This window comes from Benincasa hispida, chromosome 2, assembly GCF_027475165.1.
Source record: "Benincasa hispida cultivar pf3 chromosome 2, pf3_genome.v1.1, whole genome shotgun sequence".
NCBI lineage: Eukaryota > Viridiplantae > Streptophyta > Magnoliopsida > Cucurbitales > Cucurbitaceae > Benincasa > Benincasa hispida.
Genome location: NC_143479.1, coordinates 70,953,383 through 70,970,048, shown reverse-complemented (window position 1 = coordinate 70,970,048; position 16,666 = coordinate 70,953,383). Strand labels below are relative to the sequence as shown.

General features: G+C 38.5%; 3 protein-coding genes and 2 non-coding genes across 14 annotated transcripts; 1 reads left to right on the top strand and 4 right to left on the bottom strand.

The window, feature by feature from the left end:
• The first annotated feature begins 1,471 nt into the window (after positions 1-1,471).
• Positions 1,472-4,215, top strand: LOC150038150 (epoxide hydrolase 3-like). The gene is made up of 3 exons (XM_090310823.1): positions 1,472-2,223; positions 3,052-3,293; positions 3,779-4,215. Exons 1-3 carry the CDS (start codon positions 1,759-1,761, stop codon positions 4,023-4,025), a joined length of 954 nt encoding a protein of 317 aa, XP_090166949.1. The 5' UTR covers positions 1,472-1,758; the 3' UTR covers positions 4,026-4,215.
• Positions 4,216-6,521: 2,306 nt separating this feature from the next.
• Positions 6,522-11,394, bottom strand: LOC150038149 (uncharacterized). Its single transcript, XM_090311156.1, has 12 exons — positions 11,041-11,394; positions 10,159-10,940; positions 9,722-10,007; positions 9,545-9,664; positions 9,134-9,364; positions 8,182-8,478; positions 7,942-8,140; positions 7,680-7,785; positions 7,358-7,586; positions 7,060-7,185; positions 6,898-6,949; positions 6,522-6,805 (listed from the first exon to the last, which is right to left on the bottom strand). Exons 1-12 carry the CDS (start codon positions 11,392-11,394, stop codon positions 6,522-6,524), a joined length of 3,066 nt encoding a protein of 1,021 aa, XP_090167282.1.
• A 1,938-nt stretch (positions 11,395-13,332) lies between these two features.
• LOC150038146 (large ribosomal subunit protein eL18x-like) lies at positions 13,333-15,622 on the bottom strand. 10 transcript variants are annotated; one of them, XR_016527761.1, is made up of 5 exons: positions 15,509-15,620; positions 15,345-15,432; positions 14,155-14,276; positions 13,889-14,071; positions 13,333-13,813 (listed from the first exon to the last, which is right to left on the bottom strand). XR_016527761.1 is itself a non-coding variant. In XM_090310884.1 (5 exons), the coding sequence occupies exons 1-5, from the start codon at positions 15,509-15,511 to the stop codon at positions 13,769-13,771; spliced, it is 372 nt and encodes a 123-aa protein (XP_090167010.1). In that variant the 5' UTR covers positions 15,512-15,621; the 3' UTR covers positions 13,333-13,768. The 10 variants fall into 10 exon arrangements, 6 of the variants coding, with proteins under 6 accessions (XP_090167010.1, XP_090167008.1, XP_090167009.1 ...); XR_016527762.1 differs by having other exon boundaries at positions 15,345-15,413; positions 15,509-15,554; XM_090310884.1 differs by having other exon boundaries at positions 13,889-14,008; positions 14,101-14,276; positions 15,405-15,432; positions 15,509-15,621.
• LOC150038148 (small nucleolar RNA snoR53Y) lies at positions 14,632-14,712 on the bottom strand. The gene has a single exon (XR_016528057.1). It is a non-coding gene; the product is annotated as a small nucleolar RNA snoR53Y (small nucleolar RNA).
• Positions 14,972-15,062, bottom strand: LOC150038147 (small nucleolar RNA snoR69Y). The gene has a single exon (XR_016528063.1). It is a non-coding gene; the product is annotated as a small nucleolar RNA snoR69Y (small nucleolar RNA).
• Positions 15,623-16,666: the final 1,044 nt, after the last annotated feature.

Genomic DNA, 16,666 nt, shown 5'->3' with positions numbered 1-16,666 from the left:
TTTCTTCCTCGATCAATTTATAGAATCAACTGACATATCTAAAAAGATAGATTACTTATTCAAAGAAAATTTTACTCATCATTAAATTCAAACCTCAACCTAAAATATTGAATTTGAAAGCTAAAGAAATCAAATGCAACCTAACTCGAAGTCAAAGACAAAAACAATATTTTACTCTAAATATGTCTCTCTATTCTTGCATTTTCGCAATTTTTTTCTTCTTATTTCATTAGTTTCAATTGATTAATTTAGTCTAAATATTTTATTACGCAACCTTATTCATCTATTTAGTTTTGTCATAATTAATGCATAGTTGAATTATTAAGATTGTACATCTCTGATCAAGAAAGTCAAATACTAGAATGTTCTACTCTATATGAACTCAACAAAAATCAAATTTAGGTTAATACTATAAAGTGTTGTGATCGATAACTACTCATTATTAATGGCAAGTAGTTCATCAAATAATAAATGAATAACTGATCAAAGTAAATGTACTTTTCTACTATTAGTCAATTTACTTAACTATTATTAATTATTGGTCATTTTGTAATATTTTACCTACCAACATATTATTTTTTAAATAAAAATATAACCCATAAGAATCAGTATGATATCCCTATGTTCCTAATAAGTTTTTGAAATTTATATATATCGACAATAAGTTTTAAAACTAGTAATAATTTAAAAAAAAAAACCTAATATTAGAGTTATTATTAAAAAAAAAAAAAAGTTTAAATACTACTTTGGCCTCTTGTACTTTCAATTTTGTTCATTTTGGTTATTGAACTTTAAAAAAGTATCCATTTTGATCCCTTAAAAATGAAGTAAAAATAGAAATGGGGAGACTAAAATGGTCACCTTTTGAAAGTACAAGAACCAAAACGAATATTTTGAAAGTATGAGGATCAAAATAAACAAAAATTAAAAAATATAAAGACTAAAATGAATATTTTGAAAATAAAAAGACCAAAATAAACAAAAACAAAAAAATACAGAAACCAAAAGAGTATTTAAAAAAAAAAAATCTAAATGTTTATGTTTTTTTAAAAAAGGAAAAGTCCATTTTTTTAATCAATCATACCAAGTTTTCTTTAGAGGGGCAAAAGGGACATTTCATACACGTCTATTTATCCCCAAATTTTACTCTTTTTTTTTTTTTTTGGCAATTATCCAATAAACAAGATATTTAAATATTAATTTAAAGGATGTGTTTATAATAACTACATTTTGCTACAATAAATACATATTCTCTAATTAGTTACTGTAAGCACTCTTTCAAAATCCTCATTTGTTACGTATTTACTATTTGCTATAGTTTTTACTATTTTATATTGATATTTTTTTATTCATAACTGTCATTCTTACTGTTCCTTCTCAAACAAAATTAGTTTACGTCTCAAACACAAATTATTATAGCACATCTAAAATTATAATAACTAATTTTTTTTTCCCCAAATGCTTCCAAAAGATATTGGGTAGTTTTCCTTAAGGCGACGAAAAAGTTAACGCTCCCAAAGCCCCAAAAGCAATACTCCATTTGTCAGCGATCATTTCATCTGTCATAAAAGATTAAGCAGGAGATGAAAACTCCAAGGTCTTCAAGAAACCCATTTATTGCCTTCCATCTCCTTGGCCAATTTTCCTCCGTCCAACCACCGCCCCTTCATTCAATTTTGTTTGCCGCCCCATTATAAAACATACCCATTTCTCTGCAACTGATCATAAATCCAAGAAAACCAAAATTGACCCATCGCCATGGACACAATCGAGCACAGAACTGTGAGCGTTAATGGCATAAACATGCACATAGCCGAGAAGGGTGAAGGCCCAATTGTTCTTCTCATCCATGGCTTCCCAGAGCTTTGGTATGCATGGCGCCATCAGATTTTGGCCTTGAGCTCACTTGGGTATCGCGCTGTGGCGCCGGATCTTCGTGGCTATGGCGATTCTGATGCCCCTGATTCCATTTCTAGCTATTCTATTATGCATATTGTCGGGGATCTTGTCGCTCTTGTGGAGAGTCTTGGGGTTAAGGAAGTTTTTGTTGTGGCGCATGATTGGGGCGCTTTGATCGCATGGTGTTTGTGTTTATTCCGAGCGGAGATTGTTAAGGCTTTTGTGTGTCTAAGTGTGCCGTTTAGGCCTAGGCATCCGTACATGAAGCCTGTTGAGACCATGAGGAAGTTTTTTGGAGATGATTACTATATCTGCAGATTCCAGGTTGGGTTCTTTGATTTTTCTTTTTCTGAATTGTTGAAAATCTTTGGCTTTGAGAGTGCTTTTTGCTATGGTAATAATTCAGTTTTTGAGTCTTTTCCTGATTGTTTCATGTTGAGGAAGATTTGAACCATGGTTTCTCCTAGTTGTCAAATAGTTGAACAATGGAAATAAATGAATATAGATGGCCAGCGAGTTGAGTACCTAATAGAATTGATCACAGGTGAGAGTTACAAGATCTCATACTTTGAAATTCATGGTTATGTATGTTACCGAACCCAATTAGTATGGAACATTTTCTTTTGATCATCTTAATATCTATGTTTGAAAGTGATGTTGGCTTGAGTTTGGGATGACTTTTTGAACAGGATCGAATGGTTTCAACCAGTAAAAATTGTTTTTCCAACCTTTTCATAGTGTTTGGTTGAATAAGGGAAAGTGATTTTGAAATTTGTAAGAACACTTAGAACCCAACTTTTGAAGTATTTATAGTTGAAATATTTAACTAGCACTTCCATAAATGCGCTACTCTGAAAAGTCAAGAACACGCCAAAGTGCATTTATAAGAAAGCTCTTAGCCCCCAAGTACTTGACTAAAAGCACTTCTTTTACACGTATGAACTTGAATACAGGGTCTTAAGCTCGAGATTGTGAAAGACTCTTGTGGTTTTGCCAATAGTGGACTGAGAAATATTGAATAGTGATTTATGTGGTGGTTTTCTAGGATTACAAATAACCTCCAGTTCTTTTTTTAAGGAGATGATCTCTCTTTTTGTGCTTTTTGCTTCGAAATAGAGCTACCGAACAAGAGTTATTTTTCCCCCCTTTTAGAATCCAGGAGAGATTGAAGAAGAGATGGCTCAGGTGGGTGCCAAAGAAGTACTGAAAGGAATATTGACAACAAGAAGACCAGGCCCTCCCATTTTGCCCAAAGGACAAGCCTTCAGAGCCAGGCCTGGATCCTCGTCTCCCTTACCCTCTTGGCTTTCAGAAGAAGATCTTTCTTACTTTGCCTCCAAATATGAGCAGAAGGGCTTCACTGGACCATTGAACTATTACAGATCGATGGACTTGTAAGTTACAAACTACGTACTTGCTGATTTAAAAATATAAAAACCCCAAGCTTGGGGCTTATTTATGTGTGGTTACATTGTATTTTTAACCCATATATTTTCATCGTTTTAAAATTTTCATTATTGTCCTGTATCTATACTTCAAAGCTCACTCCAATTTCTCTGTTGAACTTGACTTATATTCTTCAAACGAAAATAATGGCTTAAAATCTAACCAACATTCAAGTTCTAACTTCTATCCATAAAACAAGACATCACATCATGAAATTTATCATCGTTCTTGCTTTCAATTTCTCTACGGTTTATCTAGGGCCTCATTGGCAATACTGATCTAAGTCATAGAGATAATGATAGAAACCTCTAAAAGTATAGGGATTAAATTGACACTTAATGTTGAAGTTTGAGGACTACATGTATAAAACATAAAACATAACCTTACTCGTGTCGAAAGTAAAAGACTAATATGTATTTGGATTCTTGTGTAGAAACTGGGAGCTGACAGCCCCATGGACAGGGGTGCAAGTGAAAGTGCCAGTAAAGTTCATAGTTGGAGATGCTGACATGGTCTATACAACACCAGGGATTAAGGAGTATGTCAATGGTGGAGGTTTCAAGAAAGATGTGCCATTTCTGCAAGAAGTTGTGATAATGGAGGGAGTTGGCCATTTCCTCAACCAGGAGAAGCCTGAAGAGATTAGCACTCACATCCATGACTTCATAAGAAAATTCTGAGTCTCATTCAACAAAGATTATAGAAAGTTTTTACTTTTACAAAATACGTGGTGTGTTTTTTCAGTTTATGGTGTTTGTTTCTTCTTTTAAGTGATTAGTATAGTATGTTTGAGAGTCCAGATGGTTGTTTTGTATGGGAGTTACTTTTTACAAAATGTATGTTTTGCAAAATGAAAGTTGTTCCTAAACATATATGGTGCTTGATAATCTTTCATGGACAGTTTGTTTTCTAGATTAATAGGTCATTGTGATTGCATAATAACTATAATAACAGGAGCGTACGGAAAGTCGAAAAAGTATTTAGATAAATAAGTGTACTTCTAGTTGTATAGATATTATTGATAGACTTTCATTACAAAGTATGTAGTCTATTATTTACAAACTTCTAAGGGGTGTTTGGGGTACTGAGTTGGTTATTATATTTAGTGGATTATGATAGTTAGTGAGTTATAAGTAGTGTTTAGAGTGTAAACTATTTTAGTCTGAGTTATTATAGTTTATGTTTGAAGTGTTAACTATTTTTGTTTAAGTAGGAAATAATAAGCACTAAAATTAAAAAAAAATAGTAAATATGGTAGCAAACAATAAATATTTTAGCAAATAGGGTTTTGGAATAATATTTATTATACTTAATTGTAGACTATAAATAGTTGTACACCACTATTATACTTGGTGTCCCAAACATGAAGTGGAGTATAATAACTCAGTCCACTAACTTCTAGCTAGTGTCCCAAATGATTCCTTAATGTTTGTATTGTGATTGAAGTATATCACTAATAAAAGTCTATTATTAATATACTTCAATTATAAAACATTATGTATATCACATAACATGTGATCTATTCGGAATCATCACTAATAGATAACATGATTGAAGTTGGTAGACTTCTATCACTAATTGAGTTATTAACTCCTGTCTGTAATGATCACTCTTAAGGTTGGATCTAGCTCGAATTTTCATGAGAACAATCTAGAAAAAGCATCTGAAAATATATATTGCTTTTTGTACCTACAAATAGGACAAAAACCTCTAGAATCACAATTTTTCTTTTATTTTCTTTTCTTTTCTTTTATTTTTTCTTTACCATATGTGAAGTGAAACAATCGAATTTTTGATTTCGAGGTTGATAATACAAGCACTATGTCAATTGAGCACGATCATTTTGGCTAGAATCACAAGGAGTTGTTTGCTTGATTTATCCAAGTAAGAATTAGTCTTGCTTAGGCGTCTAATAGTTCTTGAAAGCTATTTATATGTCTTTAATCTAACTTGTTTATTATGTATAATGTATTTAAATGTATATTTTATAGGAATTTGAGCAAATCATGCATTTTGGAGGTTTGTGGGCTATTCAGGATTGATTTGGAGCTATTAAAAACGAAATCATGCATTTGGAGCTTCAAGAGCAGTGAAATGAGCATTTTACCCCTAAGGTTGGTGAAGCGGTGTTGTGCGCTATGTTTGAAGGTAGAGGACACATCAGGCAAGAGCGTCGTGACTCTCTAGAGAATGATGAAAGGGAAAAGTGCCCACACGTGCGCAAGCACAACGTGCGAGTGTTGTTGCGTGCCAGGCCTGCACTCCAATAAAGGGTCTTGGCGTCGTGGCGCTCTGCAAGCTTCTATAAATAATCTCTTTGAAATTCTAGGGATTTTTTATGGTGGAAAGTCATGGAGGCCGAGGAGAGACTCAAATCTCTTCTTCTATCATTTTTTTTAGAATAAGTGATATTATTATACAACAACAAGGGGGATCCCATAGCCTGGGATCAAGGCATCAAAACATCAAAGCACAAGCAAAGACAGGGTAACAAAACCCAAAACAAAGCCTACAAGATAAGAGACCAAAACAAAACTAACACAAAAACGCAAACTTGCAAATCACTAGGGGGAAAGCCAGAGAAAAGAAACCAAAACCCCACAAATAAAGGACAACAGCAAAACAAAGAATAACGGAAAGTTCAAAAAGAAAAAACAACCATAAACATACTATATAAGAACAAGAAGATCAATCCGCCAGGAAGAAGTACGAGCACGAACCGTAGAGACCATAAGGTGAACTAGAGCAGATACCTACCACAGTTGACTTCCATGCAGTCGTTGGTTACGCTCCTGCCAGATGTAGTATATGGAAGTACACCAGAATACACAAAATAACTTACTACGCACCTCCTTACCTGACCCCACTCGGCATAACCAACTCAACTCCATATCTCAACCCGCCACCCGATGTGACGAGACCAACTGATGCAACAGACCAGACCACACCTCTCTCCCAAACCCACACTAAAAAAATAAATGATCTCGCGACTCCACACCTCCCTCACATAGAAGGCACCCTCCCTCTTGACACCATACCCCAACTTCTCAACCAATCCCGTGTACCCAACCTGTCCCTCACAACTAACCACACACAGAAGGAGTGACGCGGAATACCACCCTCGCCCATAAAATAGTAGCCCAAGACACCCTAGGACGACGAGGACGCAAACTCCCTCACACACTAGCGATAGAAAACCGACCACTCGCATCCGGCACCCAAACCCAATAATTTTCCCTCCTCGCCCTAGGCCCCACTGCCTGAATAAAACCCCAGATCTCAAGAAGCTCCCAAGACACCGTAGGCCACCTCCAACCTCCCTCACCATCCATAAACTCTGACAACCGAGCCTCCAAACTACTCCTTGCATCATAAACCACCATAGACCCATATGAATCCAAAATCGCACCCCCCAGCAACCAAGGATCCCACCAAACAAAACAAGACCGACCATCGCCAACTATCAAATGAACCAAATGCTTGAATCTATCTTTACTTCGCAAGATAGCCCTCAAGCATCAAGGTTTCCCAACCTCACTCTGAGCAACCCACAAAGAACGTCCACGAAAAACATAAGCCTCCACCCACGCCACTCATAATGAACCTGATTTAATTAAGAGAAGTCAGAGCAGCTTCATAATAGCAGCTTGGTTCCAAGAGTCCACATGTTTTACACCCAACCCCCCCTCCCCCCTCGCCCAACGACAAGCACACCTCATCCCATGCCACTCGTGCACCATCCCAACTAATCACACTACCCTTCCATAAATAACTACGTAACAGACGATCAATCTCATGAGCTACACACGTAGGCAACACGAAGATGCTACACCAAAACACCTGAAAGGATTGTAAAACAGACCTAACAAACTGCAACCTCCCAACAAAAGAGAGGGACCGTGCTGCCCAGCTTCTAATACGAGTTGTAATCCTTTGAATCAAAGGTGCACAATCCCCAGCCCTCAACCAACCGCCAACAAAGGTAAACTCAAGTACCTAACAGGCAGCGAACCAAGAGAGAAACCCATAATGCAGCTAGTTCCTCCACCTCCCTAGACTCCACACTCATGACAAACATGGAACTCTTTCCAACATTAGCAACTAACCCAGACAGCCCTGCAAAATATGCTAGGACCTGCCTCACATACTCCAAAGAATCTCTCTCAGCTGCACAAAAAATCATCAAATTGTCTGCAAAAACCAAATGAGTCAGGCCCACACTCTCATACCGATCATGGAACCTAAACCACATAGGAGGATTATTCAACAACCTAGACAAGACCTCCATCACCATCACAAACAAAAAAGGAGACAACAGATCCCCCTGCCTCAACCCTTTTCTACTAGGAAAAACCCCCTCAAGGGAACCATTAATCATCACAGAGAACATAGGCGAAGTAACACAAGCCCTCACCCAACTAACAAACTGAAGGGGCATACCTATAGCCAGCAACACATCAAATAGAAAATCCTAATTGACCAAATCATATGCCTTCTAAAGGTCTACCTTCAATACACAACGCGGCTTCCCTCTGCCCTTGTTACAGCCCCCCACAAGCTCCTGACACAGTAATATGTTTTCGAAAATCGACCTACCTAGAACAAACGCAGACTGGTTACCACTGATAAAAGCAGGCAACCACAACTGTAATCTCTCAGCTAAGATCCTCGAGATACACTTATACACAACATTGCAACAAGAAATAGGACGAAACTCCTCCATACGTTCAGCTCCTCGCCTCTTTGGGATAAGAGTAATAACAGTAGAATTAACTCCACCAGGCAGGTAACAGGACTAAAAAAATTCAGCACAGCATCACAAAAATCATCCCCAACCACATTCCAAGCAGCTCTGTAAAAATCAACCGAAAACCCATCAGGCGCAAGAGCCTTCTCATACTTCATCGAGAATAAAGCCTTCTTAATCTCATCCCAACTCACTAAGTGACCAAACGCCTCCACCCCCTCCTCGGACCAGCTGAATTGCACAATATCCCCTATTCGGGCAGTAAGATCCCTATACCCCACTGGCTGAGACCCTAAACAACCCCGGAAGAATTCTACTGCCACCCCTGCCAGCCTGTCATGCACCGTCTGGCGAGTCTCCCCAGCATCCACGACTGTAAATAACCACTGCAGGTACGCTAAGAACGAACACAGCGATGAAAGAAAGTTGTGTTCATATCACTTAACTCCAGCTACTTCACCCTGGCCTTCTGCCGGAGCGACGCTTCCTCCACTCTCGCCACTGACCAGAACACCTCAGTGGCCCCAGCCGCCTCCACACACACTGACTCTGAAGCAGGATCCCTTTCTACCTTCGCTTGAGCAACTAAGGGTGGAAACGGTTTAGTTCGGTTCGGTTTGGTGGTAAAACTGAACCGAATCAAAATTTTTAAAATATGAAACCGAACCGAACCGATTTATTGGTTCAAATCGAATCGCATATATGCGGTTCGGTTCGATTTCAAATTCAGTTTTGGCATTTTTAAAAAAATCCATGTTATATTCTTTTTTTAATTAAAAACGGTTCGATTTTAAATTCGGTTTTACTCTTTTTTTAAAATATATAAATAAATATATATATATATATTAGTTAAAAATGGTTCGGTTCGCTTTCAAATTCGTTTTTCGAAAATGAAATCGAACTGAACCGAATTAATTTGGTTTCAAAATTTCTTCAAACCGAATCGAACCGCATTTTTCGGTTTCACTGAGTTTTCGATTCGGTTTGGTTTTTAGAAACGGTTCAGTTTTTGTGGTTTGAATGACCACCCCTATGAGCAACCTCCATAGCATGCCTAGCCGCCCTCACCTCATCAGCTAACACAGAAATATGCCTCCCAAACAAAGCACGTAAAACTCTCTTCATTGCCTTCAAATTTTGCACAAAGCTAACCATAGGAGACACATCCTCAAACCTTCTCCACACTGACCTGATAGTATCAATAAAACCCTCAGCCTCCACCCAATGAGAAAAATAACGAAAAAGTGGGAGGCGGCTTACTCCTCGTCTCCCCTGTAGAAACCAGAAGAGGGTATGTTCAGAAATCCCCCACTGACCAACCCTAACCTCCTAATACAGAAAAGCTACCTTCCACGCCTTATTAGACAAACATCAATCCAACCAGTGCAAGATACCATTCCCCTAAATTTTACTAGTCCAAGTAAACTAGTTACCTGTCACACCTAATTCAACTAGATCTGCCTCTAGTAACGCCCCATCAAACTTCTCCATCTCCCTCAAGCTAGGGCAACCACCAAAATCCTCCGAACTACTACGAATAACATTAAAATCCTCCAAAACAACTCCAGGAAGCTGCCATGAGACACACACATCAATCAGCTGAGACCACAAGTTCCTCTTCTCACTCACGTGATTAGAGGCGTACGCAACACCAATATGTATCCTAGCACTAGACACAATATCCACTAAGGTTCCAGAAATGAATTGATCCCAACTGACATCAATAGAAAAATCAAAGACACTCTTCCGCCACATCACCCAGATCCTCCCAACTCCCTGCACACTATAGCTACACACATAACTCCACGCATCATTAAACCTACCCATCACCATACCAAAATTTTCGCAACGAACCCTCGTCTCAAGCAAACAGCAGAAAGTAACAAAGGATGAAGCTAGAAAGTCTGCCACCACCCTACACTTAACAGGGTCATTCAACCCCTAACATTCTAGGAACACCAAATCATGGACCTTGCAACAGATCACACCTACCACCTCCTATTAGGCCTTTGCCCGAACTCTCGAACATCTCATCCATAACAGACAATGGATTAGGATCTGCCTACACTAGAGCCAAAGCCAATGAGCCTCTCCCCTCATCACACAAAATATCAAACTTATTGCGATCATCAACATGATTTACAAATCCTATAATTCCAGGGGACCCATAAACTGCTCTGTTCCTCAAGGGCACCGAATCCGGTGACCCACTGCCACCCCTATGCATTACACCTCTTCTATCCCGCCTACGATGACTGACCATAGTAAACTCGCCAACACTCCCCACATCCTTACTCCCATCCATTGGGCTATCTCTCCTCGCACCAATACCCACATCCTGCCCCTTTCTCACACTTTCAATACCCCTATTCTCCCCTAAACACCCCCCATTCACCCCCACAATACACAACTCTTGACCCTTTTCCATACCCTGCTTCTCACACACAGCCCCAGTATGCCCAAAGGATCCATAGCAAGCACACCTACGAGGTTTCCACTCATACACTACTGGAATCATAAACTCTTGACCCCACATTCTAATAGTGACTAAAATGGGCATTAACGAATCACCATCCACCTGAACACAGACCCTCGCATACGATAACTGCCATCGCTTTCTTGTTGCAACATCAAAAGAAACAGGATTACACATGACACTAGGTAACACTGTTAAACCCCTATCCGTCCACAACTCCAGGGGAACACGCTCCAGTTTAATCCAGATAGGAACAGAATAAAAAACCAAGGTTTCAGGAACAATACCTGGGAACCACTGTCGTAATAAGATGGGTTTGCCACCCAACTGCCACGAACCATTCTCCAACACCCAATCCCTTGACTCTACCTTCTGAAATTTAAAGATAATCAAACCGTTCTCCAACAAGGTAATAGTTGGCATCTCTATGCGTCCCCAAATTCTCTGAATAATTCGACAAATAACAGAATACGGGAGTTTGGCATCCAAAATGACCAACCAAAGATTTCTCCCACAGACAAACACCCTCATCAATAATCTCCTCACAGGGTTCAACAATAACTTTATCATCTTCAACCACTAGGGGAATGAACTCTAAATTTCCCCTCAACTTCGACCCAAAAAGGGTCGTCCACGAATTACCCCTTTCACGCCGTGACCAAAACCACCAGAAACACCCCCCCCCCCCCTCTAACATGACCGACTTAGGACCAAACCCCCTAGCTAAACCGGTTTTGGGAACCGTCTCCTCCCAATCACGAAGATCCCATGTGTCCACCGAACGACCCTTATTACCAAAAAGCCCAGCCCAATAAACCCCCTTCATGCCTGACTTCTGCCCTCCCGAGCCTCCCAGCACCACGCAGCCCACCCACCAAAACCCCACTCCTTTTGACCCTTTCCCTAGCTCCCCCTACACCAGACCACTCCCTTCAACTCCATTCACCCCAATTCCCTAAGGCCCAACCCAACACCCCTCACAACCCAATTTTCATCCGAGTCGCCAACATCTTCAAGGCTCCCAGACACATATTTCAGACCCTGTTCCCCAACTCCACATGAGCCCAAACTCCCCTGCCCATCAACTAACCCAAAACCCAACCCACCTAGATCAACCCCCATAACTCGACTTACTACCAATTCTAGGTTATACGACAAAGGCTTCCTTTCGACCACCTCCGAAACACTCGACCTCCCCAGCCCTACTTTGTCAACACTCCTCGTACCAGACCTTTCACCCTCTTCAGAACGACCGTCAAACAATCCTAAATCCTTCACCTCCGAAGATCGAGCATCCAGACCCAAATCAATCTCCAGTCTAAGCAAATGAAAGGGTTGCCGAGCAACTCGACCTCCATTCTTCTCCTTCAATCTTAAAGGCGACCTCTTACATACCATCACCACCCAATACCTAAAATCTTCATATCAAAGGCACAAACAAACACCTCGGATCAGATTAGCAACGAACACCCCAAACAAACCCAACCAGCACCTCGAACCATCCACCTCGACTTGAACACCTCAGGCAAATCAACAGCGATCGACCAGAAAGAACCAGTCTGAACGGACGAACGACCTAGTAGTCATTAACCGGCGCAGCTTCGAATGGAGATGACGAACTGACGAACTGGATGCTTAAGATTTTAATTTCTTTTGGGTTGTAATTGAAGATTGGATGCTTCTCTTCTCCATTTGTCCATGAGATATTGAGGTTTGTAATTTTATTATAGTTAGGGAGCAAGAACTCGTGTATATTTCTTGATATATTATGTGGACTAGACATAATGCATGTTGATTTTATGCCTTCTTTAAATCTATTTCAATTTCTAGATACATGTTTGGTGTTGACTATTCCCTCATAGATATGTATCGCCTTGCTAATTGATTTGTAACTTCATCAGGTTCGCCCTCAAATGTCTTGCTCAATCACCGAAGTATGGCTAACCTAGAATGCATGCTTTAACTAGGTTCAAAGATAAATTGATTAATTGGTTAGGCTACCCAATCGGATAATCACACATTAACCAAAGTCAATTATTGGAATTACACATGAATCCCTCTTGCTTTCAAAACTAGATAAATCCAATCCCCCTCCCCCATTTACCACTCTGATTAAATTGACTTAACAAAAATATATATGATAACACTTCCCTACCGATCAACACAAACTTACTAAGGGTAGGATTTGATATTATAAATTTCATTTGATTGGTAAAAGATTGTAGACGACAATAAATCTCTACTATCAACCGCTAGAAGTCCTTAAAATAAAGATGAAATGAGTGCTCAACTCAATTCACCATTGTAAAAATAATACATAATCCAATCCAAAGGGGTGGGATGCATGAGCAAATAGGCAACATGTCTTTGATATTTATTCTAAGATTGGTGTCGTCCTATGAATTAAGTTACTTTAGCCTTTCGAATCCACATTCATCCTTAGAAAAACATTTGATTTGGATCTCTAAGGTTAGAAGTTGACGTGAGAATTTTATAAAAGAATAGAACAATAATAATAATAAAACCGAAGTAAAAATTCCATAAAAGAGGAAAATAAGAAATAGAGAACCCACCTAGAACCCAATGAGACTGTGACACGTGGCATTTAAAAATAAATTTTTAGAACTTATTTATGTATGAGTAAAAGAAAGGGAGGGTATGGGATAGGTTCAACCCTAGCCTAATCGTTCCCTTTTTTTCATAATCAAGCTCAAAATAGATTGGTGAAGCAGCATGGCAGTGAACATGACCCCTACACATTAGATTATAAGAAAAAACACTATTGCAAGTTCAAATGACAATATCTCAGCCTCCATCTTTAATTACACACAGTTGGTTCGATATATCTTAAATGAACAGAACAGAAAATGGCCATCACACAATCTGGCCAAAGAAACTCTACGAAGTCCCACTTATTCGATCGATTCATAATCAACAATATTACGGCAAAACCCTAAGAGATGAACCAACAGACACGCAACCAACATCTAGCAAAATTTGGATAGTGAATTTCGAATTAACACACTGGCATTGAATTAGCTTGAAAAAGTAAACATCAAATCAAACCCTAGATCCCCTGGCTGTTTCTCTTTCCTCTAGATCTCTCAAACTTCCTTCCATTGGACCTCACATATGGCTTGGAGTGGCTGTGTGGTACACCCGGTGCAGGACCGAAATGCTTCACTGCCTCCCGAGAGTTCTTAGGACCTCAAAGTGCAGATGGAGCCAATGGATGATTCAGACCCCTAAAACACCAGTAAATCATTGTACATGGAAAAGACAATCCAGCAAATTCTAAAAAAAAATGAAAACATTCATACCGTGTTCTGACCCAGATGAGCCCTCAAAGCAAGCTTGGTCAAATGTCGAACATTTCCTGCCAGCCTTTTCGATCCTTGCCCTGGCTGTCTCAGTATACACCAGAGCTGCAACTTCCAATGCTGGGACTTCAAAGACATGAATATCATCGGTAATAGTCCCAACAACGACAGCAATCTACTTTCCTATTAGAATACTACACAATTTAACCAACCTTTCCTTTCATGAAATGGATAAGCCTAGAAAGCGAAAGTGGAGGCTTGTTAACCTTGCTCATAAATAAGCGCTTGAGAATCACAACATTGTAAGTGTGTAAGCAGGCAAACAGAACGACTTTATTCAAGTAAATGCACGTGCAATAAGCTTCTACTCCCAGCATGACCAGTTTAACTGACATATACACGAAGTTCATAACCAAATTGCACACAAACAGAAAAAAATTAGAAGATTCCAGGATAGAGTGAAAACTAAAAAGCATAAAATTTAAGGTCTCATTTGATAACTATTTCGTTTTTAGCTTTTTGTTCTTAAGAAATAGTCCTATAGACACTGGTACCTCCACCTCCAGAATATGACTATTCCAAATCATTGTAAGAAATGGAAAAAGCATAAGCTTAATTTTCAAAAACAAAAAAACCAAAAGGTCACCAAATGGGACCTAAGTTTTAGAAGTCGGAAGATGCATAACCACCTCGCTCTAAAGCAAGACATGCCAATGAGCACAAAAACTCGAAATCTTGGAGCCAGTTCCCTCAGAAAAATTAAAGAAAAGTTTAATCACAAAATGATCAGCATTAGCATGGTCAGGTTAACAATCACTGGGAACATTTTTTCCGTCCAAACACATGGAAAAAAAAAAAGCCAAGTATAGCTTATGCTTATCGGTGTATGTCTGTATTCCCTATCCAAAAAGGGGATATAATGTAGGTAACACAGCATTTTATATATCTTCAAAAACTAGAAGGAGAAGAGCAAATGCAGTTAACGAGTGAACTAACAATTGGGTGCACAGTAACCAATTCGAAGTAAATTCAATAATTTACATCAGCAGTAGAAGACAATCCAGAAAAGACTCTAAAGCTGGACTTTAAGCTCAGATATTTAATGAATAAGACTATTCCCCGACCTACAAAAGATCTCATCGAGCTGGGATTATTAAACATCATCAAAGCAAAAAGACCAGCCATCAAGACCAATTCATTGGAGAAAAAATAGGCATTTACAAACTGCTTAGCAATTTAAAACAGATCTGACAAGCGCAACGCAGAGAGAAGAAAATAAAAAGTTGAAGGTTCATCAAATGTGAGGACGGTGCGGAACTCCGTTTTCAGAAATCCAATAAACCAACCGATTGACATTTCAAAATCGGTTTTCAACCCTTAAACATTCGAGCATATTTAAGCACCAATAGATCAAACAAAACTGAATTTGAAAGAGAAATCTCGGTTAATAAGTAACTTGACGAGTAAGTTTAGGTAGATATCATCTGATTTGGGTGCAGTCTCTTGGTCTTCTTACTCTTTCCTCCTGCAACGAGATCGATCCCCTAATCACCGGAAGAAGTTAAATCCAAAGAAAAAACAAAATCGATAAGCTGGAGAGAGAAGAGAGTTAGAAGGTACCATTGCAACGCTCTCCAAGCTTAGCAGCCGCCGCCGGTGTGAAGGAAAGATGAGGGTGAAAGTCAGGGTTAAACCTCTTTATAGTGTTGGATGGCTCCTTTTCCATTCTGTGGGTTGGATCGGCCCGGCGAAAATGATTCGACAACGGCCCAAATTTTTAAATTTAAGAAAATTGTGATGATGTACCTATAAAAATGCTAAATTACAAATTTGGTCCATATCGTTTTAAAAAAATTAGCATTTATTATCTCTAATTTATAAATAGAGTTTAGTCTATATGGTTTAATAAAATCTTCATGAATGATTGTACTTACAATCAAACTAATTCAACCAAAATTTGATACATGGTTTAATAATATATATTTTTTATTATCCAACTCGTCATTGTTTTCTACTATTCACTGTTTTTTATACTTTTGATATGCATTTATATTCACGATCAAATCAACAAATGTATATTTGTTTCAAAAATAAATAAATAAAATTATACTAACAAACATATTTATTGTCATTTATCAATCCATTATTTGGATATTTGTTTTAAGAAAATTAAGTTGGAAAGCAAATGGATTATAACCGTATTCGTATTTTGATCGATGTTCTTTCCATAATTATTAGAAGTGAGCTAAACTCATTATTTGAAAATAGAAAATAGAAAATAGTGATTTTTACCTTCCCGTTGAAATGAGAAAGCTAAAATACAGTATTGTTCAACTTGATTACAAGGGAAAACTCTAACAAGGGAGAAAATAGGGAAAATAAAAGACAGAATTAGGAAAGAGGGCTAGAGGCCCGAGAGAATGATCTAAAAATGGAAGAGAAAACTTTTATATTAGGACGATAATGTTGTAACCAGGCAAGGTAGCATTGCAAGCCTACCACAAAGAAGCCTTGATGCTCCACAATGTCAAGCAACATTCTTCATCAACTTGAGCATCATGACGTTATACTTATGTTTTGCAGTATTGTAGATACAATGCTGCTTTGATTTGTGACACTGTTATTCATAGGTATTGTTGATACCAAATTTTGGCTAAGGAAAAACGCACCTAACTTTCATGTGACATTAATGGTAAATTTGTAATTTGGGGAAGAGAGAACCTACAAACAAAAAAAAAAGGCTTTGGTGCTTAAGTAGATAATGAAAAAAAAAGTCAG

Excerpts from the sequence above, each read along its gene's own strand:
- LOC150038150 (XM_090310823.1), top strand. The coding sequence starts at position 1,759 with ATGGACACAATCGAGCACAGAACTGTGAGCGTTAATGGCATAAACATG. Across the intron at positions 2,224-3,051 it reads ACTATATCTGCAGATTCCAG|AATCCAGGAGAGATTGAAGA; the intron begins GTTGGGTTCTTT and ends CCCCCCTTTTAG. Across the intron at positions 3,294-3,778 it reads TATTACAGATCGATGGACTT|AAACTGGGAGCTGACAGCCC; the intron begins GTAAGTTACAAA and ends ATTCTTGTGTAG.
- LOC150038149 (XM_090311156.1), bottom strand. The coding sequence starts at position 11,394 with ATGAAGGGGGTTTATTGGGCTGGGCTTTTTGGTAATAAGGGTCGTTCG. Across the intron at positions 7,786-7,941 it reads CCAGTCTGCGTTTGTTCTAG|GTATGCCCCTTCAGTTTGTT; the intron begins GTAGGTCGATTT and ends TGCTGGCTATAG. Across the intron at positions 6,806-6,897 it reads GTTTTTCGTGGACGTTCTTT|TTGGCGATGGTCGGTCTTGT; the intron begins GTGGGTTGCTCA and ends TTCATTTGATAG.
- LOC150038146 (XM_090310879.1), bottom strand. The coding sequence starts at position 15,614 with ATGGAAAAGGAGCCATCCAACACTATAAAGAGGTTTAACCCTGACTTT. Across the intron at positions 14,072-14,154 it reads AGCGCTTATTTATGAGCAAG|GAAAGTAGATTGCTGTCGTT; the intron begins GTTAACAAGCCT and ends GTATTCTAATAG. Across the intron at positions 13,814-13,888 it reads CTCATCTGGGTCAGAACACG|GGGTCTGAATCATCCATTGG; the intron begins GTATGAATGTTT and ends CTGGTGTTTTAG.